Below are 27,017 nucleotides of genomic sequence, written 5' to 3'. Positions count from 1 at the left end.
AAACGGTGAATGCGAATGAGCTGGAGGGGGGATCGGTCCTGCATAGCAAGAGTCACGTTGATTGATTGGAGCTGAATGTGACGACGACGGGAAACAGACTTTTAATTCATCTGGAGTCAGACCTGACGGGAAGATATTTCAAGACGTGACGGCGCTTAGCGTAACCTCCCCTCCTCAGTGATTTCTTAGAAAGCTGATGTCAAGGTTCAGTGCATCTTTAGAGCTTGCAGAACTTCACTGTCTGTCTCTGCATCCGTCTGTCAGGTCATATACAAGAGCTTCTGTTGCACTAAAGTACATTGAGAGAGTGGAGCTATAGCGAGCAGTAGATTTGGATGCAAGCTGTCCAAAAACTACATTCACAAAGTCCTCTCAAGATGAGCAACCGAACACTTGCTGAACTTCTTCAAAGCGTTCCTGAAACACCTCCAGATCAGAGGATCGTCATATTTTCCATCTCCTGTTTCATTTAAAGATCTCATCCTGGTTTGTTTCATTTCCATGTCGACCTGAACTCTCTCTCTCTCTCTCTCTCTCTCTCTCTCCCTCCCTCCCTCCCCCTTCTGTCCTCCCCCGTCCTCCAGGCGGATGGCAAGGTGGTTGATGGCAGCCTGCTGGGAGATGCGAACGGCGTGGAGCCTGCGCCGGGCAGAGTGAAGGATTCTGGGAAGTGGCAGAAGCCGCGTTTCTCTCGGAAGGCTCTGATGAAGTGCTGCCTGGTTAAATGGATCATCGCCAGCACACAGCCACAGGACAAAGGTGAGGGGGGGGGGGGGGGGGGGGGGGGGGGGGGGTGTCGGTGAGCCCGACGATGTGGTGAACGCACAACAAGTGTGACTAACGGTTTGAATTGATCGCTGAATGGACTGGATGGACCTCTGCTGGCCTCCCCGGGTCCCTGTGGGCCCGGCTGACTCATCGTGCCGGGCCGGGTGACCTCAGAGACCCAGAGGTCATTCAGCTGCACGCGCTCAAACGTCTCTACACCCTCAGTTCCCCATTAATGTTCTCTACGTAGACCTGAAATACCTCCTCTGAGCCTCTATTTCACTGACCCATGGTTGTTTTTTCTTACCTTCCCTAATGCAGTATGCTGCTTCAGTCTCAGTGCTCCACCCAGTGGTTCAGCTGTAATCGTGCACAATGAAGCAGGTAAAGTTAGGACGTGTTTTTGAAGCGGCCCCTTGATCTTCAAAGCGCTCGGCGTCGTCACGCGCTGGGATGAAGTCGTAGTTCGAGCCACGGTGGTCGGAGTCATCGGCAAATCTTTATCAGCCTCTTCTCATCGTTTGACACAGAACAGCTTCTGGAGTTTTAGATCTAGACAAAGCGTTGTTTCAGAAGCTCCATCTTTCCTTTCCTTCTTCCCTTTTTATGACCTATTTGGCTCCTTCTCCTTTCCATCTATGCCTCCTCTCCTTTCCTTTACCACCTACTTGTCTCCTTCCCTACGTCTTCTTGTCCTTTCCTGCCTACCACTTTCTTTCCTTATCTACTTATCCCCTTCTTTACTTCTTCCTTATATTTTTTTCCCTGATCTCTTAGTTCCTATTTCCTTCTGTACATCCCCACCTCCTCTTGTCTATTACTACCTCATTGATTTCTTCCTCACATCCTCTTGTCCTTCCTTTGTCCCCTTCGCTACTTATTCCTCCCCATTTGCTCCTCTTCTTTTCCTTCACTAACTCCTTGTTTCTGTGCTCTCCTCCCTCTTTCTTGCCCTTCATTACCTCCTTGTGTCCTTCCCTATACTGTATTTACCCGTACCTTCCTGCCGTCTCTTTTCCCTCTCTACCTCCTTATCTCATTTCCTACCTCTTGCTTTCATCCCTTCCTACCTGCTGTGTTCTCCTCCTAACATGAAAACAGAAGCATTTTTTCTGGATCTTAAGACAGTTTTGAGTGTTTAAAGGCCACATGTATTCAAATGCAATATGCATCTTATGTCTTTTAAACCAACCGAGGCGGACATGTGTCATTGTGGCCCATCTTTAGGCCTGAGGCAGCAGCCGTGTAATGGCCCTCTATAGGTCACTGAAATGTGAGAGCTACATCCAGCCGTCTAAGACGTGCCCTTGTGGCTTATCGCCTAATCCCGTTTATCACACACTTTTATCAGGTCTCGTCTCCTCTTCCTCCCCTGGCTCCATCAGTAGCACTTCACTAAGTGCCGTCATTTTTTTTCCTCACGGCTTCACCGACAAACTTTGCACTTTGGCGTCCCCTAGTGGCAGCGAGAGGCAGCCTTGAAAGTTTGCAGGTAGTTTCTTTCTATCTGGAGAATGCTGCCGCCAGCTGCTCGGGTCACGTTCTGTTGAGGGCTGAACATGAAGAATGCTGAGAAAAAAAATGTCTTGGCAGCAGCTTCATGCGTACTAATACTGCGCTGTGAAAGTACTGTGTACAAGTTCCTGCATTCAAACCCTTACTCGAGGTAAACGTTTATCAGTATTATCAGGAACATGTACAGTGTTTTAACATATACGATGTTTGAATTAATATTACTTCTGCATTCATGCGTGAATTCCCATTTTCCTGCTGTAGATGTTCACTATGGTGCTAATTCTACATTCTAAAAGAGCATCATATGTCCTGTAGCTATAAGCTATTAAGGAAACTATGAAAGAACACTTCGTTCTTCAATTTAAATTCAGGAAGGGGATGTCAAAGTAAAATATGTAAAGTAGCTTTATACTTCTACTCCAAAAATGTACTTTTTACTCTTTTTAAATAACATGGAAATACCCCAGAACAGTAAAAGCACCTCCTGATTTGTAGTTCAGTACTCGATTACACGTGCAGTACTTGGTTACATTCCACCACAGGGTGTTGGCGTCAGGAGGCTGCTCTTTGCTGCACATGCACTCAACACATAGAATCAGTCTTTTACACATTCAGAGTATCTTTCAGGGGGTTTTATTCCCTCTTTGGTTTGCAACATCAGTGAAGGAGCTCTTTGAGTGGGTGAAACAGGAGCACAGTGAGTCAAAAACAACGCAGAGAGAGGAAGGAAAGCAGGAATGTGATGGGATCTATTTCATCCCGGCGGTGCCGAGGGAAAGAGTACCGTCGGTGTTATCGGCGGGCAGGCCCTCACCTCGGTAATGGCCGGCAGCTAAAAATAGCCGCACAGAGATGGAGATGTGTATCGGCCAGGGCTGGGGTGCAGGTGGTGGTGGTGGTGATGGAGCTGTGATGTGGTTGAGAGGTGGAGACAGCCGGACAGGAAGCACTACAGCTGAGGGTTTGTGGAGAGCGAAATGGGCAGAGAGGATGCCGGTGCTGATAACAGACCTAACTAATGATTCTTTTTACTGTCAAGTAAGCGGCCATTTATTTTTTTTTCTTCTTCTTTCGATTAACTGATAAATTCACTGAGAAATGAATGTAAATAATGAGTAAGGAGGAAGAGGGCAGGAGGTGGAACGTAATGCGATTTGCGGTCGTATTTAAAGAAAGGAAGAAGAGAGGGCTTTGAATTCCTTCACTGAAACTATAAGCCTGGCAGTGAAACAACATGCAGACCATCACTTAAGGAGACAACATGAACAGAAGTCTTTCTGTTGGCCATCGTCTTAAGTCTCTCAGGGAGATGGGGGTGCGTTGGGGGGGGGGGGGGTGTAGACTCATGATCTAAGCCTGCAGCCCTGATCTCTCTCTATAATGGCTCCATTAGGTTTGCATTTTGCACGGTAGCACTATTACTTTGATCTACTTTGACTTCTCCGCTCAGCTGCTTTTATCACTCTCAGTTGGTGTTCAAGGCTTTACAACTACAACCCGACTTCTGTAGTCAGCCTGTAGCTGGTTTGGTCCCTGCGGCGTTAAATATATTAAAGATCAACCTCACACAGTTTGTAATGCTATTTGGTGCGTTTTGACCAAATCATTATTTCTGCTTTGTATTTTTATTGTAGCTGAGCCCCAAGGTGTCGTCTTTAAAACCCAAAGATATCCAATTAACTAGTAGTTATTTAAACAAATGACGATAATAAAGATTACTTAATGAATTATCCAAGGACTCGTTGTTTCAGCACTAAGGAGTGATTTCCCTTCTAGCCCAGAGGCTTTCAGACACACAGACAGGGAGGTGAAGTCATTCATTTGATAGCAAGAAATTACACTCAGCACAAAGTTTAATCTCTGATTTAAAAGAAGAAGAGTCAGATAATGAGGCCCAATGGTGACGAAGAGGGGCAATATGAATGACAAGTGTAATGTGAGTGGGATTAGGTATGGAGGGGAGACAAAGGAGGGAGGGAAGTGAGGTTAGGCGTCTTCACTGATCTGTCAATATTTCGGCGCCTTCTCCTCTCTGCTCTGCTGAAAGCGAGGTGAACTTGTCCCGGTGACCGGCGCTGATGAAGGGTGAAACAGGAGGAGCGTCAGCGTTGTGTGTTGTGGTTTGTCAGAGTCGGCCAATGTGAAAGGACAGTCCGGACGGACCCCAACCTCATGCGGTTCAGTTCGCCTCGTCCTCCTCCTGAGGCGGCAAGGGTAGAGGAAAGAAACAAGTGAAAGAGGAGCGAAGACGAAGAGGAGGAGGAGGAGGAGGAGGAGGAGGGAGTGAACATCACCTGTAAGCAAACTGGGGCACCGGTTTTAAAAAAGGGCTTTAAAAAGGGAACTTCAGATCAAGGAAACATCCTCTGGGAGAGTATCCTACTCATTCTTCTGCAAGTTTTTTTAGTTTTAGACCCCCTCCCATATTTTTCCAGTTTCGTTGTAGAGGATGAATTCATGCAAGGCAGAGTGCGAAAAGGAGATCACCAAGCTGCTGCGCTGCCTCTTTGGCTTCATCACCGGGACGCTAGTTCAAGGTATTGTTGCTCCTTTAATCTGCAGCCGGTTGTTGTTTGTCCGAAAAACTCAAGTTTAAATAGTTGTGTTTGATAGAAGCTGTGTTTAAAACAAATAAACAAAATTGTGTTCATTTACTGTTATTATGTGATTTCAAGTAAATCTGTGACAATCTTGTGACATTTTTTTTTTAAAACAGTCTTGACGTCCGTCCATAGTCTCTCATTCTGCTGCAGCACACTGCATGATATCGGGCATGGCTAGTTAGGGCTGCGTGCTCTAGGACCCCTCACGGTTGTGGTGACTCACACTTAGACATTTACAGGTGTCTTTTTTGACACTTCTATACTGCCATTGACTGCCTGCTCACTCCTCACTCTACTGCTCTTCTCCGGCCCCTTATCGGTAGGGTCCGCCATTCATAACACAGCTGAGTGCATGGCCGACCCCGAGCCGCTCCTCTGCAGTGACAGACACAGTTTGCAGACTGTTCATGTGTGACGGTGTGTGTGTGTGTGTGTGTGTGTGTGTGTGTGTGTGTGTGTGTGTGTGTGTGTTCCTCTGACAGCTAACGGAACTACCTGTGCAAACACACACAGGTAGTTCCGGCTCACTTTGAGTTTACCTTTAGTGTTTTGTCACGGTTGAATGAAGCGTATTACGCTATTCGAGCCCATCGCTCGTATAACTTTACGCCCCGGCTTTACATCTTTGAATGATGTCTGTTTGAGGACACTTTTAGAGCGTTACTTTGTGTTACGCTTGTGAAATGCAGTACAGAACTCACGTTTAACGCGTCTTATGGGTTGTTAGCAGTTAGACCAAAGACACAGAAGTTCTCTCAAACTATCAAGGGTTTATCGTGTTCCCCGATATCGTGTTAATCATCTAGTTTCTATTATAAAGAGTTTAAGTTGTTGTACCTTAAGGAAACGGTGTGCCTTGAATTGTTTGGTTTCATATTCAAAAAGGCGCTTCCTCATTTATTTTTAAAATCAGATGTATTACTTCTTTCTGTCTGAGCGCTGTTAGGTTTCTTCTGGTCTTCTTTTCCCTAAATACGATTTGTACTTTCATTGGTGTTCTGCTCATCTGTCCCTCAGTCCGTCCTCCTTGAGTTAGTCTGTCTGTCCTTCCGTTCATCATTGATTAGATGTAAGTCTATCCTCTGTCCTCCTCCTGCGTCCTTCCATCCAACGAACACGTCGCCTCATCAGGCCACCGCCGGCTAAATCAGCACTTGGTATCTTCTCTCTCCTCATCCTCACTGTTGATCACCTAAAGTCGGTACAGACAGGCGAGTTTACACGTCCTCTTTAGAGACAGGACGCGATGATAAATGTTCTCTGCAGAGGACATCGGTTTGTGTCTCTTCATCGCGCTCTCCTCTCTCTCTCCATGGTGGAGTCTTTGGAGGGGTTTAGGGTCTCCACTGAGCCATTTCCTAAACCTGATTCTGCCTTCGGTGTATGGGCTCAGAGAGCTGTCTGAGTGTAGGATAAAGAGAAATGAAAGGAATAAAGCAACACCCAGGGCAAAGGAAGGGAGGGGAGACAAAAAAGAATAAGCTCTGATTAAGAAGCCCGTGTTTTAATTACACAGCTGAGGTTGACTTTGAACCTGCAGGGCTGAAGGGGTTTTATGAAAAGGAGATTAATCTCATATGAAAGTGCGACGGGTCTTGGTTTTAATTGGAACATATCAAGCGGTTGAAGGGCAGGGATAGCAGGAAGTGGGGAAAAGACTGGAAGAGCTGCCATCTTTTCACCTGATGACCAATGTTACATTCCTGCTGCTCAAATGTCTATGGTGTGAACAGAATCAGAATCAGAAATGGTTTATTGCCAAGTATGTTACACAGGCAAGGAGTTTGGGGGGGGGGGGGGGGGGGGTGATCGACCATCTCCACTGTCTCTAGAGCGTTGAGCTCCAAGTGGTGTCGTCCGTACCAGGTCACCAGATGGTCGATCTCCCACCTGTAGGCGGACTCATCCCCAACCAGAGATGAGTCCAATGAGGGTGGTGTCATCCGCGAAACTTCAGGAGCTTGACGGACTGGCGACTGGAGGTGCAGCTGTTGGTGTACAGGGAGAAGAGAAAGAAAGATGCTGATGATCCGAGAGTCAGAGACGTGTTTTTCCCCATCTTCACGTGCTGCTTCCTGTCAAACAGGAAGTCTGTGATCCACTTGCAGGTGGAGTCGGGCACCCTGCAGCTGGGAGAGCTCGTCCCGCAGCAGAGACGGGATGATAATATCGATGAGCTGAAGTCCACAAACAGGATCATGGCGTAGGTTCCTGATGAGTCCAGATGCTGGAGGGTTGAAGTGGAGGGCCATGTTGACTGCATCATCGACAGACCTGTTGGCTCTGTAGGCGAACTGCAGGTCCAGGAGTGGGTCGGTTAGGGTTTTGAGGTGGGACAGGACCACAGAGGTCAGGGCAACGGCCCTGTAGTCCTGAAGTCCTGTGATCCTCGTTTTTTTTTTTTTGGGGGGGGGGGGGGATTTACACTTGTGTGCATTATTACATGTGCATAGATAAGCACACGCTGCAGTCATGGTTCTTTGCGGCTACTTGTTTTATCCACGTATTGGTTGTTGAAACGCAGAAACTGATGATGTGACAAACCACACAGCAGCTTAGCGAGCTCTCACACCATCTGGTAATAGTCTGAATCCATTCTCTCATGTTTCATTTCCTTTTTCTTTTTTTTTTCCCATCTCTGATTGTGTCGCTGAACGCATGTGAGCTGCCGTTCTGCTCTGCTGTGTGGTGTCCTCTGGTGGACAGAGGGGATATTACAACCAACCAGTAAATTGTGAAAAATGACGTTAACAAGTGTCCAGAGTCCAGTGCAGTTTTCAGAAGTTTTTACAATTACATTTTTTTTTTGTCTATTGTATTATTGATGTGGGTTGTTGAGATTATTGGTATTGTGTGTGAGTTAAGCGTGTGTGTGTGTGTGTGTGTGTGTGTGTGTCAGTACGATGGAAAGATATTCAGTGGTTTTGCCGTTGGTTTTCTTGACGGTATGCACGAGAGATGAAACAGTTAATGGAATATCTGATGAACGGAGAATTAATCCGCATCAGTAATCGTTTGATACATTTGCTCATTCCAGCTTCTCAAATATGAATATTTCTTAATTTCTCTGTGTTTTATGGTAATAAACTGAATATGTTCTGGTGTTTTTTTTACTAAATATTTGACATTTTAAAAACACAGCAATTAAAATAATACAGATTTGTTTTGCGGCGTTTCATGCAGCTACATGAACTAAACAACCTAAAACTAAAATAAATCCTATCAATAATTTACACCAATTAACACCTGACACTGGTAATAATCACTATAATCAGCAACCGTTTCTGTTAATCAAACATTTAGATACGAAGGCGAAAATACAGAAAAGCGAATATTGTAAATCATTCAGTTTGAAAGAAAAAGTATTTAAAGGTTTCTAAGAGCCATTAAATCTAAAAAATGTAATGAATGGGATATAGAAACTAAATTAACATAAAGTTTTTATTTGTCCATTTGAGCTTTTATGTATTCTGTATTGCCTTTATGTGTTGATGTGATGAATGCTAAATGTATTCAAACCAATTGTCCTTTTTGGAAAAAGTTAAAGTTGTTTCCATGCACCTATAGGTGTATATTTATGATTTATTAAATGTAGCAGAAGAGTTGCAGTTGCACATTTTGATTAGAAAAAAAAAAGAAAGGAAGAAATGTAATTTGTTGTTTTGCAGTTTTGTACTGTGGAACTCTCAGACACACCTCTGGAGTCTCCTTTAAGTGTCTAATCCAGGAATGAACACTCCATCATAACTTCAGGATTTACTGTAAATGCAAATTGTGGTTTGTTAAAAACAGAATATTCGCCCACCAGTGTCAATTACAAACAGGATATGTGGGAAATAAAGACAGACTCCGTTCTCTTCCATCCGTCATAAACTGTAACGATGTCTCCGCACAAGCGGTGAACACGGCGGGGGAATCACCCGGTGACAATCAAAGGAAAGACATATTTTACATGAAAACACAATAAACAATACTGTGGTTTCTTAAAGGAGTAGTTCTATATTTCAGAAAACATTCGCTTTCTTCCCAAGAGTTAGATTAGAATCAATACCGCTCTCATATCTGTCCATTTAAGGAGGCCGCAGCGCTCAGCCGGATAGCTTAGCTTAGCATTAAGACTGCGGACACGGCTAGTCTGTCTCTGTCCAAAGATAACGCAATCTGTCAGTTGTATGGATGTATGACGTGTTGATAAGTGAGATTGTAGAAGTCACCTTTCAACAGAGCCAGGCTAAGTGTTTCCAGACTTTGAGCTAAGCTAAGCTAACCAGCTAGCGTCATATTTACCAAACAGATGTGAGAGAAGAACCAAGGAGAAGGAAAGTTTTTGGTTGTGATGTTTTTTATGAGTTTTAAGCAAACTGGTTCTTCTTCTTCTTGAACAATATGTTATGAACATGGCCTGAAATCATTGTTTATTTTGTATTCATTGAATTCTAGCTACTGTGTATTTGGTCTTTCCCAAGGTTTTATTAGCTTTTTAAATCAGCTGCTTCTTAAAGAAACAGTTAGACGTTTTGTTTTTATTTCCCAAAGCTAGCTGAGAAGATTGATATCACTCTTGTATCTGTTCACCAAATATAGGACTATGGTTAGCTTAGCTTAGCTTAGCACAAAGACTGGAAACAGGGGGAAACAGCTAGCGTCGCTCTGTCAGAAGCTAACGAAACATGCAATATCTTGTTTTGGTTGTTTGTTAGTTTCAAAACGGCTCATGGTTTTATGTGCCGGACCTTTGTCTTGTCCCGGAGTAAACTTCCTTTCTTTGTTAAACTGAAAACTCACAAGATTCCATTAATAGATGAATGGAATCTATTAATGAGTGAGTCAGTGTGTTGGAGTTATATAGTCATGCTTCTCTGTGGAGCAGGAGCAGACGAGAGGAAGGGAGACAGACAGACTTAATACTAATAAAAAGAGAACCGTGGAGGTGTGTGATGTGAAAGGTCAGCCGCTCTGCTGTGATGTTTGATCCCGTCCTCTTTTTCATCTCTCTCTTCTCCCCGTGTGATGTGGTGTCACGAACTCAAACAGATTTTCAAATGTGGCCTCTGACAAAGGCACGTGCACACACACACACACACACACACACACACACACACACACACACCTACACACTGAAAAACTCTCCCACCTGTCACCTTTTCCACAGGCTTCCGCCTTTTTTGGGGGCACACCAGAGTCAGACCTTCAAGCTTTGCGCCTGAGATCCTGAGAGTCAGGGTTTAAAGCGTTCGGTTAGCGTTGATCTCCACAACTGAGCGTCCGCGCCTATTAAAGTCTCTTTTTTAAAGTCTGGATCTTGTCTTGTTAGACTTTGGTCCAATCCAGGGAACTCCGGCGGTATTCAAAGTATTTCAGTTGCAGCCTGTTGGCCGTACGTCGTAGTTCAGCTGCGTAATGGGAGCCGTGTTGGCCGCTCTCTCCGTGGAGGCCAGGAGGCGACTCTCTCGGCCGAGCTGCCTCTCTCACTGCGGCCACAGCGCAGCCAGGTACCATCGCTCAGGTAGGCACTCGACCGGTTTCTTCTCTCTACTCATTCCCCCTCCATCTCTCTGCCCATTTTTGTCTCTCATTTGTTTTCACTCTCACTTCCTCTTTGTCAGAGCGGTGAATCCACAGGAGTCTTGTTTTTTTCCATGGCGTTTGGATAAGTGAGCAATTTTGTGGCGTGTTTGTACTATATGTCCCAGAAATCACTTTGTGGTCGAGCAGTGTGTTCAGGTCTATAAAATCCTCTCCTCTGTGGTAGAACATAGTTTCTGTGGGTTGTAATTCTTCATAATTCTGATGATGATGATGGGAATCCCTGTTCCCTCTGTCGTTCATGTATTCTAGAAGATGGAGTAGTACACCATAGCTTTGCATTTACTTATTAAAATATGGCTTTACTCTACTACATTTCATATGTCATACTTTTTACACTTTATTTATTTAAAAGATGCGTTGCCAGTTACGTTTCAGATGTGAGATTGTAGATACAAAACAGATAAGTAAGTTATTTTACTTTTAGCATTTTTTTTTAGCATCGAAGCGTTTATGGATTTTACGGGAAAAAGATTGTTGTGCTGCTGCTAAGTAACTCTAAATAGAAGCAGGAGTAGCGCTATATTACAAACCATGGAGTAGAATGTAATGTTCAGAAATTTCTCAAACAGAGAGGAAGAAGGCCATAGTGGAGAAGAAGGCCACTGAGGAGAAGAAGCAGCAGCCCCCCCCCCCCCCCCCCCCCCCTTGCACTCTTTGTTCCATCAGCAAGCAGGGCAGGAGTCAGCAGGTCCAGGTCAAAATCAAAAGTATTTAATATTGTTAACAGAAGCCAAAACAATCACAAACCAAATTTGACCCCGTTCATACCACAGGACAGATTGATGTATCTGCCCCATGGTACGAAGGAAGTCTGATTCTCTCAGGGGACAAACAGCTCCTTTGCCCCCCCAGAGTTACATTCCTCAACCTATCGATCAGTTCCACGATTGGCTGAAGTCCAATGGGCTCCTCCTTGGATCCTGACCCATTGTCCTGGGCAGACACCTCTGTGAACTACCCTCCTCCCCCGCAGATTTACACCTCCTGGCATTCCTCAAACCCCCAACACAGACACTCAATATACATTCAATGACCACACTCCTTGGTTTAACACTTCCCAAGTAAACACACTGTGACACATAATATCCAGCACTAGGAATGCTTTAAAACTTAAAATTCCTCACAAGAACATAGACAATAAATGGATAAATAGATCTCCCAAACCTTTTAATCTATCGAGAGTCGTCTCATAGATGCAGTCTCTGAGGTAGAATTTTACTTAGATCAAAAGACTTAATAAATAATAATACAAATGTCAAGTTTTTGGCTGCAGGTTGAATCATCAATGTGAATCAATATATGAGAGAATTGCATCATTGTGAGAATATGACAGCGAGGAGGAGTCGCTTCTTTCTTTACGGATGCCTCTACACTCGTTTAAGTGTCGCTTCTTGCGTCTCTCTCTCCCTCCGACTGTGGTGAAGACTGAGGCGATGTTGCTGATGTGTCTGAAACCGTCTGGATCCTCCCTCCCTCTTTTACTGACTGTTGTGTCAGCAGGCAGCGCCAAGCCTATACCTTTTAAAAACCCCTTAGTGTCCTAATGGCCTGCAGGGATGATCACGCACACACACACACACACACACACACACACACACACACACACACACACACACACACACAGTAGACCCCATAAACTCACTACATAGCGTCGACGTACAAGAGAGCAAACTTAAATGCACATAAACGGACCCAAAACTCTCCTGTGATCTCTGAAATGTAAATTTGACCTTCGTCCGCCGTAGAGATAGGCGCCGCAGACTTATTAAAGAATAGTTACCGTGGAGACTGAAAATAGATTCTCATGATTTTATTATTGGTGGTTGATTTACATTATTCTGGTGGATGTAAAGTGTATGAAGCAGAGAAAGAAGAGAGGGGAAGCTCCACCACCACCGCCGCCTCGCCACAAAGATATCGATCTCTCTCACTCTGGGCCTTCCATCTGTGTCTCCTATCTCCAACCAAGTCAATGCATTTACACACACACACACACACACACACACACACACACACACACCTCCATTCCCCAACTTATCTTGATGCATTAGCAAGTGCAGAGTCACTTATCCTCTTCTGACCTGCTGAACACACAAGCACATGTTCACATACTAGAAGTTATCGGTGACAAACTGTTGCACATATTCCAGGAATCACTACGATTTTTGAGACGATAATAATATAATGACACATTTCTGATATTCAGGGTTCTTTGCAGATAAAAAATGAGATGGTCGAGGAGGAGTTTGAGATGTGGGAAGTGCGGTGCCCATTTGGGGCGGAGGCCCTCTGTGGATGACACGCTCAAATCAGTTGGCAAAGCCCTGAAGCTCCGCCCACACTATATATATAGTTAGAGAGATGAGTGCGAAGCAGGCCGCAGACCAGAATATCTGTATGAAGAGGCAAATGACTACAAAGAAACGCAAAACAACCACAAAGATGCAAATTAGAAACAAGACGAGATGCAAAACGAGAAGCAAACTAACTAAAGGGACACGAAAAATGACCCAAAATGACGCAAAATGACGCAAAATGATGCAAAATGATGCAAAGTTCCACAAAAAAGCGCAAAATGACAACAAAGAGATGCAAAACTGTCTCTTTCTGATTAAGAAGATACTATATGATATTATTATATATTATATTTAACGTTTTGACATTCATTTCATCCCAGTTACTTGTTGCTAAGTACCAGGGTTTTAAATGCGAGTCTTAACAGTCTGACCAGCCTTTAAAGCTGTGCGTCAGTCTGCCCCCCCCCCCCATTCAAACGCCACTTTACTCGCCCCTGAAGAGGTGGATGTGGTGGAGGAAGGAGGGACACTTTGGAGCAGGAAAGACAGAGTCGAGCAGAGGAGGGGAGAAAGTCTGCGGTTGGCCAAAGTTATGGAATGACACACGGGATGGAGGGGGAGGAGGAGGAGGAGGAGGAGGAGGAGGAGGAGGCACGCTCTGCTGGGGCGCAAAGGCGAATCAGATGGACAGACAGAGGAAAAAGGAGGAGAGAAAGGAGAGACCACAAGAAAGGACAGGATGGGTGGAGGGCTGAGGGTGGACGGGGCACTTCAGTTTTAAACCCCAGCCAGAGTGAGCGCTGACTAACTGAGGCGAGGGAGGAAAGTTGCGACTAGAGGCAGCAACAGATAAGTTTAGGAAGCTGCAGAGGAGACGGGAGTGATGGAGGAGTATGTCCGGAGGAGGTAGACTCTGGGGGAGGAGGTTTCGTTACCCACAGCCCTCCTCAGTTCGTCAGGACTTCCCTTGCTGGACGCCGCTGCTGCTGCTGCTCTAAGTGGCTCCTCTCCAGGGCCATACTCTTCCATATCTGGACCTGGATTTGGACAAACAGTGAAGTGGACTCGATCAGACGGGACAGCAACGCCGAACCGAAATTGAACTATGTGCAGTTTAGCTGGACCAAAGGATTACTGACAGAGGAAGTGATTATTTGTCTGCATAAGTAATTATGCAATAATTATGTTTTTTTGTATTATTATTTGGGCAGTGTAGCGTCGTTCTAACCCACTTTTCACTTTGCATGGAAGTCTAATTTTTTTGGTGCCGCTAAGACTAGAAAGTCACATTATCCTCAGCTTGCAGATAATTGAGACAATGGGGTGATTTACTTATAATTGCTAATGCTGATTTGCCGTTTTATGGCATGGACGATGAGAAGACTTTTCCCTATAGAATCGTGTAAATGGACGCCAAACTCTCTGCTTTCTCCACAAGACATTTTCATTTAAAAAAACCCAAGATGTGAATCATGGGTGTAAGCTATGACGTGAGGACTGGTGATTGCTGTTTGGATTAAGAGGATGAGCAGCAGCGACCGGCCGGTCTGAGCTCCTGACGGCGCATGCAGGAGGAAAGTCTGCAAAGTGACTCTAAACGTCTCCTTTAATGCACCGTAACAAATGGCTCGTGACACAACCCCCGTTTTCCCTCATGGGTCTAGAGAGGGAGGTTTTCCATATATGTCGGCTTCCACATATTTTCCACTTCAGCATCGGTGTTGACATTAGAGCAGCCATTAGAGCAACCCCCCCCCCCCCCCCCCAGCCTGGTTCTCATGCTGCCTCTGGGGCCTGGAAACAAACCCATGCCGTCAACCACTAACCAGACTTGATTCCTGTCACTTCTTGGCTCACCTCGGTTGAAAACACTTGCAGTCGGCCCAGGCGTTACTTGTCCCAGGCCCAGGCTCCTCCCCCCCATCGTCTCTCCGCGGGGCCAGGCCTTCTCGTGCAGGCTTGGCCCTGAGTGGGCTCCCCCTGTCCTGAAGTCATGGGGATCCAGGGCATGGAGCTGTTTGCCATCGCCGTGGTCATCATCCTGTTCATGGCGGTTCTCAAGCAGTTCGGCATCCTGGAGCCCATGTCCTCATTTGAAGGTAAGGGCCCACTTGAGGCCCCTCTACTGGCTCTGATGACTCACCCCTATTCAACATTTACTGCATACCAGTAAACACACTATAATGTAGGTAAGTAATTACCAGTAATAATTAATAAGTCAATGAAGACACATTTTATATAATGACGACTGAGTTTACTACGTTGTCATTCCGTATCTTTTTATACACCAGCCTCCACAGGATGAGTTATAGTCAAGTACAATAATAAACGCTTATAATAATAAACGCTTACTGCTTATACACGCTAAATAGAGAAAGTGACAACCTTTAAACTCGAGTGACGTACGTCTTGTTGGAACATTTGGTAAAAAACAAACAAACATATCGTTGCTTTATTTCCAAATTTGGTGATGAACTGAAAGATAAAGTGTTCCTTCCTCTACTTCCTCCTGCTTCTAACAGTAATGATCTACTTGTCACCTTTTCTTTAAGCTTAGCTGGTGTATAATACATAATGATGGTATGAATATACTTTTGCTGACTTTAAATAAACTGCATCCCTGACTGACCACACAGGTTTTCCGTGTATACGAATGACTTGAACTACCCAGCAGCCTACTAAGACCCCTAATATCTTGCCTACTCGTTAATGCATCAGTGATGATAATAAACCAATAGAATACATAATTGATTAATCTAACATTCTGCTCTACTGATATACTTGGGCATATTTTGCTGATAGTTCGTTCATTTTATTTCCTATATTTATAGTAAAGTAAAGCCAACTGTATTTATATTACGCTGTCGTACGCCACAAAGTGCTTCAGTCTAACAGACGAAAGCGAGTCATAAAATACAGACACAATAAAACTAATAAATAACAGAGAGATGGGGCGTCCTAGTCTGAATCTTTTAATGGCTACTTTAACATCTTGCCAAAGGGACAACATTTGAAAATAAATGTGAAATACATGAAGCCGATCGCGTAATCTCAATGTCGTCACACGTCATCTCTCCCTGCTCTCTATTATGTAAAAAAACATTTTGCTACAGTCACGTTAGCATTTTTTTTCTCATATTTGAAAGTATCTTCAAATCTATGGCATCAGTGTGGGATAATGGGTTATTTTTTTTTTGCCCACTAAGAGATATACCATAAACCCTTGATGGGCCGGTAGACGGTGTACATCTGGGACAGCCTAGGAGACATGAGAAGCTGCTCTCTGAGCGATGCAGTTCCCTTTGATTAGAGTTTTTTGGGCTGACCGCCAGCCAGTCAGAGTGCCCCGGAGTCAGAGAGCCAAGACAATTACAGGAAGGCTCCGGTCGGCACATTAGTGCTTCTCATATGGCTCTGCATCATAAGTAATAAATACAACAAAAAAACAAAAAAACACCAGTAATGTCCTTTCATAATTTATCACTCCTCTCAATCGCTCCAATCTTAAACCCACCCAAAACAACCCCCCCACCCCTTCCTCCTCCTCCTCCTCCTCCTCCTCCCACTGTGGCAGGGCCTACACCCCGGTTTAGCATTACTTCACATCAATTATACATGCAGTATCGAACAGGCTTTCTCTGAGGCCGCCTAAATATGGAGCCTGGAGTACTCCTCCAGGACCCTGAAGGACACCGGCCATCCCTCAGCAGCCTCCCAAGCTCTCGTCGTGTGTCTTCGGTCCTGTTCCAGGCCACTTCATTACTTCATCACCTCCCCGTGAGACTGCAGCGTCAGTGTCTCATCAGCATTTTAACTCGTTTGGCAGCAGATCTTTTCTTTCTCCAAATGTTCACCTGTCTTCATGTAGGAAAAAACGGGCTGAGAAGTAACTGATGATGGTCGTATACTTTTCAGGGTCCAGACGTTGAGCTCTTTGCTGACCGGCCTTGGTTAGAAATAGACTTCTGATTCAGTTCTGCAGTCATTTCGTGACGTTTCTTGTTGTTAGATATTTGCCAAATGACCTGTAGGCTCGAGGCTGAGATTCCACTGAGTCCTCTGAAATCATTTCTGCTAATTTGAGAGCTTTAATGATGTGAATAAACTATTTTTCTTACTTAAAAAGATAGTAAAATGCCCTTAAAAAGTAATTTTCTCTTCAAAAAACCCAAATATATTCATTTTATAATGCTAGACAAGGAAGAAACAGTCAATGTCTCACATTTAGGAAGCACAAAACCATCAACAGTTGCCAGAAAAAAATGACTTGACTATCAATATAGTGCAAATGAATTGCCAGTCGCTACATGTTTAAGAATGATTGTGATATTCTTTAAGATTTGAAGTATCTTAAAATGTGCATTTTTCTACACACCTTAAAAGAGAAACAACTTTTAATACGATAATGTAGGGAGTTAAAACGAACCACAAATATGCATTGAGAAGATAAACACAATCAAAAAAAGAGAATTAAAGGCATTAAAAGTACTCTATACTATCCCGTAAGAAGAAACTCTTTTAAGTCCTCCTCCATTCAAAATATGAATAATTGTTCGAGCAGAGTAATACATTATGTCTGGAGGGGATCTTTGATACTGTGGACCCAGTTTTTCTACATTTAGCATCAGCAGCGCAGTAGATGTCCTTTATCAATCAGCAATCCAATCAGGTCTGGGTGCTTATTTGTTGCATTATTGATATCGTCGGCACTCAAAAAAAGATCCTTTTTGATTTTTGAAAATGCACGCACTGACAAACCCCATCGGCCCCGTTTGATTGTTGTTTCAGTCCCGTCCTCTCTGCTCGGAATGTCGATTTTGGGCTCAGTCCAGCTTGGTCCTATTTTGGGAAGACATCCGATGCCAGAGTTTAGCCTTGTCTTAGACCCAGAGAGGTATTCTGAGGTCCTCTGATGCCTGACGTCTGGTATTTGTACTCCACATTTGACTCGTGCAGGATGAGCAACATCGATATGCTGTGAAGACACGTGATCGAGTTGTTTAACTTTATTTGTGACTTGTTTGTCGGACGTAGATCATTCAACCAGTGGTGGAAAGTACATTTACTCGAGCTGTACTTGAGTGCAATTTGGATGTACTTGTACTTTTACTTGAGTATTTCTATGTTACACTACTGTACTACGCTTGCAGATTCAGATTATTAAATTACGAATGACTCATTCATTTATTATTAAATGAATGAAAATAAACCTCACCTTTACAAGCTGTAACATTCAAGTGGCGCACACATTAATGCATCAATGACTATAATCCTCACTCAGCAATGTGCTGAAGGGATTTTAGTAGGGTTTTTTGCCCTGGGGTTTGTCTCTCAGGTCACACACAGTCCACTCTGCCTTATCGGTGGAGTTTGTCGGTGCTGTATACTTCCTGACTGGAAACCTGCAGGTAAAACTCGGGACTGTGTAATGGTAATTTTTTGACGTACTTTTGCTCTGAACTTTGTTGAACCTCACCGTGTCTCTGTTGTGCAGAGGAAGAATTCTCCCTTGCCTGTTCACATAAATAACTAACTGTGTCGTACGAGAATGTTCCAGCGCCAAGGCCTTTGGGCCGCTTGTTTTGGTTGCTTTTTCACTGTTGTTCCTATCAGTCTGAGGCCAAAAGTCTGAGACCGACATTGGCCATCGGCCCCCAAATACTTAAAAGACAACCTGGGTTTTGGTATTATGTATTTCAGCAGTAAAAGACTCACGCAAAGCGGGTGCAGGAATATTTTCCACTACAACTGAAAAAAGGACTTTCACCTCGTCTGCATGTTGAAAAATCGAAGTCACTATTCTCCTAAAAACCAGGTCTCTATAAATGAGACTAGACGCGATGAAGTCTGTCCCTCTGTCTTGTCTTTTTTTTAAGTACAGACTGAGCTTTGGAAAACGCTTGACATGTTGAACGAGAGGGTGATTCTGTGTCCCATTGGACCCCATATGCTCCAAACAAAATACCTCAATTGTGAATAAAGAGAGGAAGAATGACTTTTCTACATTCTGGGATGATGTCACCTGCAGTCCTGTGGCTGCACAGTCTCCTGTTGTTTCATCGGTCTCCACTAGAGGGAGCATGTCTTGCAGGAGTGCGAGTGTGTGACACAGTATCAAATCTGTGTTAGGGACCCCAGGAGAGACGCGGGGAACAATTAGAAAGTGGATCACTGAGCTGACCGGGAAAATGGGATCCAGGACACCTGTTGACCTTTTCTCACCACCTTCTGGCTCCAGGCAAACCGCCTAATCTATGTCACATTTAGAAAACACAATATTACAATATTTAGTTAGTCGTGTCCCCTAAAAGCTGTGATATTTAGTGCTTTGCTGTCTTTTATTTCGTTATTTTGATGAAAAGGATCCTCCGGGGAGTTCGCAGGTTAATTAGCAGAAATGAAGATGTGAGATGGAGGGAGGGAAGAGATGAGGAAGCTGCAGAGCATCAGTCATTCAGTCACTGGTGGATTTTGGAAGTAAGACTTTTGTCACCAACTAGAGGAATAATGTTTATGAATAACTGACTGCTTGTGCCAAAACAACCTACATGTGTGATGTGAGAGTTTCTGAGCGTCCTCTCTATCTGATTGGATTTCCCATGGATTAACGCTGTAGTCCAGATTTTTGTCAGGGATTTTTTGTTGTTGTATCTCTCTCTCTCTCTCTCTCTCTCTCTTTGGTGATATTTTTTACAGCAATAATCTGATTCACCTGACCTTAATAAAGGAGTTGGACCATCAGACTGCATGCGCTTGGTTTGTGGAGAACATGGAAAGATCCATTAGAGCAGCAGAGAGCAGGGGTGGGGGAAGAAAACGCCAGTCAATTAGAAAGGCAGAAGGGGGGAGCTAAACAGAGTAACTTGTGGCAGAAAAGGAGGGATGAGTGAGTGACACCGTTCCAGAGACGGGAGGGGAAAAGAGAAGAAGAACGGAGAGAGACTGACACCCAAAGAGACTGATGGATTGAAAGAGAAGAAAAGGTGTTTCGTTCAAGTCCAACTATGTAAAAGAGGAAAGGAAAGAGAAGGACCGTGGAGGGGAAGATAGAAGAAGAGGGGAAGATGAGTGTGAGGTGGGAGACGGAGGGACTCCAGACTGTTGGCATCGTCTGCCTGGTGATCATGTTCCTCAAACTGATGCACCTGCTGGGCCTGATCGACATCACTGAGACCGGTGAGACGACCTGGGTGAGGGGCAGTGATGATGATGAGGAGGAGGAGGAGGAGGAGGAGGAGGAAGAGGAGGCTGGAGTTATATTTGTTTTACTTTTAATCCACTTGTAGGATATTTGTGAATGCTGTTTTTAATGCCAGTCTGGAAAGTTTGTAAATGATGAGAGGAATAGAGGAAGTGAAATGCAAAGAGCGCACGTAATAAAGAATTTTTTTGGGGTTATCTGGGATCCTTTCAAAGGTTGTTCTGGAATCAGGCATATGTAGGCAGTTTGTTGTTGTCAGCAAATCCCATGAAAAGATACACCTCCCACTTATTGTCTCTTCCCTGTGTGTCCGTTGATCTCGGCCCCAATAGCATCAAACTTTCACAAAATGGACACAAATATACAGTTTTATTTTTCTTCAGTAATTTACAAAAATAAGCTGGGGCACTGTAGTTTCGTAGTAAATGTTAGTCAAACGGGAGTAAAGAGTACATTTGTTGGGACTATTTTTCAGCTGGGCATGAATACACGTTTGGCGTTTCCGGCACCGTGGAGCCGGTTGTTCGTATTCTTCAAACTCGGCCTAGTTCACCAAGTGGACGTTTACACCCAGTCGCTGCCTGGTGTAGCAACTGTTGTGTAGCTAGCTGACAAAGCTAACGTTAGCTTGCTAACATGTGAGCCGTTTAGAGTGAAGATTAAAAGAAATGATATGGAGTACGACTGACACATCTGACCAGAAACGTGATAAATGCTTTTAAATAAACGAGTAGACTATAACCTCAGTTGGGTTAGCATAGTCACATATTTCCCTCTCCTTCTTAACTGTATGTAATAACTTGGAAACACATTTTTCTCTGTGTGTGTAGACATAAACAAAACTAAGAAACACCTGCGTAAACAAAAGATGTAGCATCTTTAAGCGCCTCTAAAACTGTACTTTCTGAAAGTAATGCTAGCTTGTGATGCTAGCTTGTGATGCCACAGTGACTTCCTGTTTACATACTTATTCACTGAATAGTGCTGCAGCTGTATCCTAGCAACCAACGCGTTACTAAAGTCTTTACTAGCTAACACGTTTTAATGGTGCAGCCTGATTTAGTGAGAAGTTTGGAACTATGGGAATGGAGGGTAGAAATAGGAAAGATTTCCATATTAATGACTCGCGAGTGCTTTGTGTGAGGACTTAATAAACGCTGTGCATTGACAATTTAACATCGTATCCATTACATGTGGGTTTAATTACAGTGAACTGTGGTCCTTTGGCTGATGTGAGACGTCCATATTTGTTTAATTAAGTCTAATATATCGGAGCTTTCGGAAAAAAATCTGTTTTTCCCAGTCAATCGTTACAACTTGGAAGTTGACACAGATGGTATTTACGAGTTGTAAAACTCGTAATTACCAGCAGATATGGTTGGGAGGTCAACCTTGAGTTGAGATAAGATTTTTATGCCAAACTTGCAGTTTTCAAGGTCAATAATGAACTTTAATGCTCCAAGGCAAACCACTGTTAAGTCATCACATATTGCATTTGATATCAAAATACTATTTGTTTGGAATAAAGCAACATAGAAGACCTACTTTTTTGTTTCACACATTTTATATCACGTGGAGCATTCATTTGGTGGAGCAGGTCAGAGGTCGCCTCCTGCTGTCGCTGTCTTATTCTTTTTTAATGAACAATGTGATATTACACAAGGGTTTCACAGAAATATCATATCTCACTGCTCTGCTGGATGTTTTATCAGAACGTAACGCGAGTCTCTTTTCCTCTGGACCGCTCAGCGTCTGATCTGACTTGTTTTCTTTCTTTTTGTTTCTTTCTTCCTCTTCCTTTCATCGCCCTCTCGTTCTCCGTTTACTCTCTTTCACTCCATCTTGATGTCAACACCCCCTCCTTCCTCCTTCCTCCTCCTCCTCCTCTGTTCTCTCTGTCTAAAGATGGTGAGTATAGTAACGGTATATACCCAACCCAACTTCCCTCCCTTCCTTTTTTTTGTATTTTTTTTACATTTCCCAGTCGTGCAGTCTTAGTAATAATGTGATTTACTCTTTGATTGAATTTCTCAAATTCAGATTTTCTGCAGTGTCTTTTTTAAATTTGTTTAAATTAAATTAACAGAGTAAAACGATACTTGTTTGGTGACATTTCAGCTGCAAAGAAAGTACCTCCCCTTCTTTTTTTTGCCTGCATTTCACTCCTCTACAGTTGTTTTTTGCTAAAGCTCTCTCTTAAACTCGCACGTTTTCCCCACCTGCTCTACAACAAATGCCTCCCTGTTGAATGTGTGACCCCCCCACCCATTCCCCAAATGTCAACCTGCATCCACACACTCAATGTCTGCCCCGACCTCCCTCTTTTTCCTCTTCGTCTTCCTCTCCCTCTGCATCTCTTCCTGTCTGTCTCCCCATTCCCTGTCCTGTCTGTCTCTCTCTCTCTCCCACAGACAGCAGCGACAGTGACCTGGAGCTGTCGACGGTGCGTCACCAGCCGGAGGGTCTGGACCAGCTGCAGGCTCAGACCAAGTTCACCAGGAAGGAGCTGCAGTCCCTCTATCGAGGCTTTAAGAATGTACGTCCAGCCGCAAAGACGGCCTTCGTTGCATTACGTCGCTATGCTTTATATAGACTTGAATTATACTCTATGTTTCTTCTTTTTCCCTTCTCCTCTTGAGCAGGAGTGTCCCAGTGGGATGGTTGATGAGGAGACATTCAAGACCATCTATTCTCAGTTCTTTCCCCAAGGAGGTTAGACATTAAAACAATCTCTCCTCTCTTGCTCTTCCTTGTTAGGGACCGCACGGAAATTATCTGAAATATTATCTTTGATTTTTCCGTGTCCCCAGTTTGATTTCATTGTTTTTTTGGCGAGATTTAAAAAATGTTTGAATTGATACATTCAAAATAAGCCAAAATGCCCATGCCAGTCATGGAAGATGTATACAGATAGAAGGTAATAAATACATCAATATAAAAATACTCTGTTATAGGTGAAAATATTTCATTCTCTCAGTAAAAAATGACTCAAAAGTATCAGAAGTAAAAGTAGTGTAGCATGCCTCCTTTCATTTTGATGTATGAAGATTATACTATTGTTTGAGAAGTACAAGCTGGAATATAGTCACTGCACTGGTGTTTTTTTTTTTCCCGTTTTGAGGAAATAAAACGACTCATTTAGAGACTGAAATAAGGAAACAAATGCATTGTAAAAGGCTGTAGCGGCAGATACAGAACACTAAACCTATCGCCTCGACTCCTTCTGTGCGCAGATGCAACCACGTACGCTCACTTCCTGTTCAACGCATTCGACATCGACAGAAACGGTTCAATCCGCTTCGAGGACTTTGTCATCGGCCTGTCGGTGTTGCTCAGAGGGTCGGTCACTGAGAAGCTCAACTGGGCCTTCAACCTCTACGACATCAATAAGGACGGCTGCATCACCAAAGAGGTGTGTGACTAAGTGAGCGTAGAGCGTAGAGCGTTGTAGATGGACAGTTGCTGTAACTCGTCTCCGTCCTCCTCTCTTCAGGAGATGCTGGCGATCATGAAGTCAATCTACGACATGATGGGCAGGTACACCTACCCCTGTGTGCGAGACGAAGCGCCCTCTGAACACGTGGACAAGTTCTTCCAGGTTCTGAATGCGCACAAATTCAAAACACACAAGCACACTGTGGTGGAATGTAACCGAGTACATTTACTCAAGTGCTGTACTTAAGTACAGTTCTGAGGTGCTTGTTCCCATTTTATGATACTTTATGCTCCACTACATTTTGGCGGCAAATATTGTAATTTTTGTATTTATTTGACAACTTAATTTACAAGTTACTTAGAAGATTTTACATTATTAATACAAAATATAAATCAACATATACATTATGATGGATTATTATGGATTAAGCAGTAGGTTAAATTAGCCCCACCTTTACCAGCGATGTACACATTAGTTCATCAATAATTATAATCCAATAATATGATATACATTATTCTGAAATAGGCCATTCTGCATAATGACTACTTTTACTTTTGGCACTTTAACTATATTTTTATACTAATACTTTTGTACTTTTAGTAAGATTTTGTAAATTACCTCTAATGTTTCCCTTCTCTCTGTTTCTTTTTCTCTCTGTTTCTTTTTCCAACAGAAAATGGATAAAAACCGAGATGGTGTAGTGACCATTGAAGAGTTCATTGAGACCTGTCAGAAGGTGACTTTTTCACCCTGTCCCCACACAAACAGACAGACATCAAAAACTAAATGAAAGTTACTCATTAACACAAATACTGTACTACAGCTCAGGGTTCAGGATCAGGTTAATGAGATTTTATTGCCATTCAGACGTGGGTGGACATGAAAGGGGACAAAGAACAAACCTTCTCTGCTTCTCTTTCTGTTATTGTTTTACATGATGTATTATTGCTGAGGTTATCCACATCACATTACGGTCATTTAGCAGACACTTTGATCCAAAGCAACTTACGATTCAGTATCTATCTACACACCGTAGACGCAGCTACGGGAGCAATTTGGGGTTAAGTGTCTTGCTCAAGGACACATTGACATGAGACTAGCGGAGCAGGAGCCGGGGATCGAACCGCCGACCCTCTGATTGAAGGACGGCCCTGCTCTCCACTTATCCACATTTGCACAGACGGGAAAGCACGACTCATGTTTTGAAGAAATACCTAACTTTCCCAGACCTCAGACTGAATCATGCAGTCTGAGAAATAAGGGTTCCAAAAGGGTTCTTCCTGAAGGGCTAAAGTTCTACCCAGAACCGTCTGCTTCTGAAGAACCCTCTTTTAAAGCAAGGGTTTTTCAAGGGTTATTTGTAAGACTATGGGTTCTATTAAGCAACCATAGAACCCTTTCTAGAAGAAAGAGAGAATTGTTGAAAGCGTGTGTTAAAAACAAATGCTCTCAATGGAGCCGCCACACCTTTAAAAACTGTGATTGTCAACAATCAATTCGTGGGTTGCGGTTCACCACATCAGCCCCGGCCCTGGGTGGGTTCTAGAGGAAAACCGTGGGATATAAAAAGGCTTCTCGGCAGAACCCCCTGGGTGGGTTCTTGTTAGCACCCTCAAAAGGATAGATCCTCCAAAGAGGGTTCTGGGTGGAATCAATACACCACAGAGGGGTTCTCTGTAGAATCTCTCAAAGTAGGTTCTGGGAGGATGGTTCTATGTATAACCCTTTATGTTGGGTTATAGGTAGAACCCTCTGAAAGGGTTCCAGGTGCAAGCTTAATAAAGGTTTTGCTAGGAACCAAAAAGAGTAAGAAAAGGAGGAACAGCACAAAAGCCCAAAAAAAAATTATTTCACTATATCCAAATTACATTTTCGGTTCGGAACACATGATGTAGCTTTTATTTGCTTCTTTGAGATCAGATAAGTCAATCGACCTCGCTGTGAGTTCACCGCTACTGTTTGTTCCTGCTGTCAGTCAAAAGTCCACTGAAGGTCCACTTCTCCCCAGACTGCAACTGAATCACAGAAACATGCTTCCACAGCTCCAAAAGCTGTAAAATGTTAATTGGGTAAGCGAGGGCATAAGTCTCGACACGTGTTGGAAACATTGGCGGTGATGAAAACCCTGGTGAGATGATCTACCCGCGTCTTTGATCGACCCCCAAACTCAAATATTGGGCCATAAATGTGCTGCAACGTTGCAGCTGTTCTAACATGCCTCAATCAATAAGAACCAAAGGAATGAAAAAAATAAAAAGAATTTAGCTATACAATACAAAAACAATACACTACAAACTACCAGCAGCCGGAAAAAGCTGGTAGTTTTTGGACAACTAGACACAATAGACAAATATTGAGTTGATTGTTGCGTTAAGTATTAAAATAATAAAACAAATCAACCAGAACTTTTGTTGACTTCAGATTCATGGTGACAGATGTTTTTCTTCTTGTTTTTTCCAGGACGAGAACATCATGAACTCCATGCAGCTGTTTGAAAATGTGATATAAGGAAGCCCCGACTTTCACAACTCACACACAAGCACAGCTCACCCACACCTCACCCACACCTCAAACTCATCCTGAAGAATAACGTAGGCAACTGTAAAGACACAGGAAGTAGACGTTTTTGTTTTGTTTTCCTATTTCTCGCTGCGCTCCTTTTAGCTGTATCTTGCAACTGCTTTCCGGACTTAAAAAAGGGACCGCCACAGAGAGAAAGAAGGGAAGAGCTTCCTGGGTGAAAGAAAAGATCCCCCGTCTGTCCGGTGTGGTTCAATTTTGTGTCCTCGAATGAAGAAACAGAAGAGCTTTCTTGTGTCGCACAAAAAAGAATCAACGACAACCAACGAGGAATGAAGAAGCTTAGGATGATCCTCTGTTCAGAGCACACGCGGATATTAGCTTTAACACTAATACACCAAGTCTCTTTGTCTCCCACACACACACACACACACACACACACACACACACACACACACACACACACACACACACAGACCTGCTGTTTCCTCAAGAGTTTTTAGAGCACCGGATGAAGTGAACTAAGAGGAAAAAAATGGGAGAAAAAAAAAAGAGAAATGAACTTAAAGCATGTTTGTCATCAAATATGTGATGTGGAATTAGCTTGCACTACAGTTTTATGACTATGTATTATATGCGCCTGAAGTAAAGGCACTGTAGATACCTGCACCTGATACACCGCTGGTGTGTATGTATATATGTATAGTTAATAGTTGTACGTCCTACCTTGTACTTGTCTCATCTGTGCTGCACTGGGTGATGGAATGGGACCAGAAGTGAATTTTTGTTTTAGAAGTCTCTGTTCAACATCATGTTTAGTAGCAAGTTCTTCACAGATTATTCAAATATTTCCCCCCTTTTTTTTTAATCGTATTTCGTTCAGATTGGAAAGGTGAGTCCGTACGGTACTGTGAAGAAAACGAGGACTTTTAAAAAAAGAAAAGGTGTGTTCCTCTGCTGAATTAAGGCTTTATCTGGGTTCCTCTCAGTACCTGTACGAGCATGCTGACTCTTAAGTGCCACAGTATTATGTACAGTACAGTAGGACCTTTGTGATGTCGGTTTAATTAAAGATGCTGTCGACAGCT

At 43.5% G+C, this 27,017-nt stretch overlaps 1 protein-coding gene across 4 annotated transcripts; it reads left to right on the top strand.

The window, feature by feature from the left end:
• Positions 1 to 610: 610 nt before the first annotated feature.
• Positions 611 to 27,017, top strand: kcnip3b (Kv channel interacting protein 3b, calsenilin). 4 transcript variants are annotated; one of them, XM_068703273.1, is made up of 7 exons: positions 611 to 759; positions 22,385 to 22,509; positions 22,616 to 22,685; positions 23,207 to 23,385; positions 23,467 to 23,571; positions 24,083 to 24,145; positions 25,870 to 27,017. In XM_068703273.1, the coding sequence occupies exons 1-7, from the start codon at positions 705 to 707 to the stop codon at positions 25,915 to 25,917; spliced, it is 645 nt and encodes a 214-aa protein (XP_068559374.1). In that variant the 5' UTR covers positions 611 to 704; the 3' UTR covers positions 25,918 to 27,017. The 4 variants fall into 4 exon arrangements, with proteins under 4 accessions (XP_068559374.1, XP_068559376.1, XP_068559375.1 ...); XM_068703275.1 differs by lacking the exon at positions 611 to 759 and adding an exon at positions 14,730 to 14,871; XM_068703274.1 differs by lacking the exon at positions 611 to 759 and adding an exon at positions 16,422 to 19,948.

This window comes from Cebidichthys violaceus, unplaced genomic scaffold, assembly GCF_023349555.1.
Source record: "Cebidichthys violaceus isolate CVI_PGR_0920_01 unplaced genomic scaffold, fCebVio1.0.p SCAF_9, whole genome shotgun sequence".
Taxonomy (NCBI): domain Eukaryota; kingdom Metazoa; phylum Chordata; class Actinopteri; order Perciformes; family Stichaeidae; genus Cebidichthys; species Cebidichthys violaceus.
This window is presented reverse-complemented; position numbering and strand designations above follow the sequence as displayed.

Excerpts from the sequence above, each read along its gene's own strand:
- kcnip3b (XM_068703272.1), top strand. The coding sequence starts at position 21,674 with ATGTTTTATCAGAACGTAACGCGAGTCTCTTTTCCTCTGGACCGCTCA. Across the intron at positions 22,510-22,615 it reads TCTATCGAGGCTTTAAGAAT|GAGTGTCCCAGTGGGATGGT; the intron begins GTACGTCCAGCC and ends CCTCTTGAGCAG. Across the intron at positions 22,686-23,206 it reads TCAGTTCTTTCCCCAAGGAG|ATGCAACCACGTACGCTCAC; the intron begins GTTAGACATTAA and ends TTCTGTGCGCAG.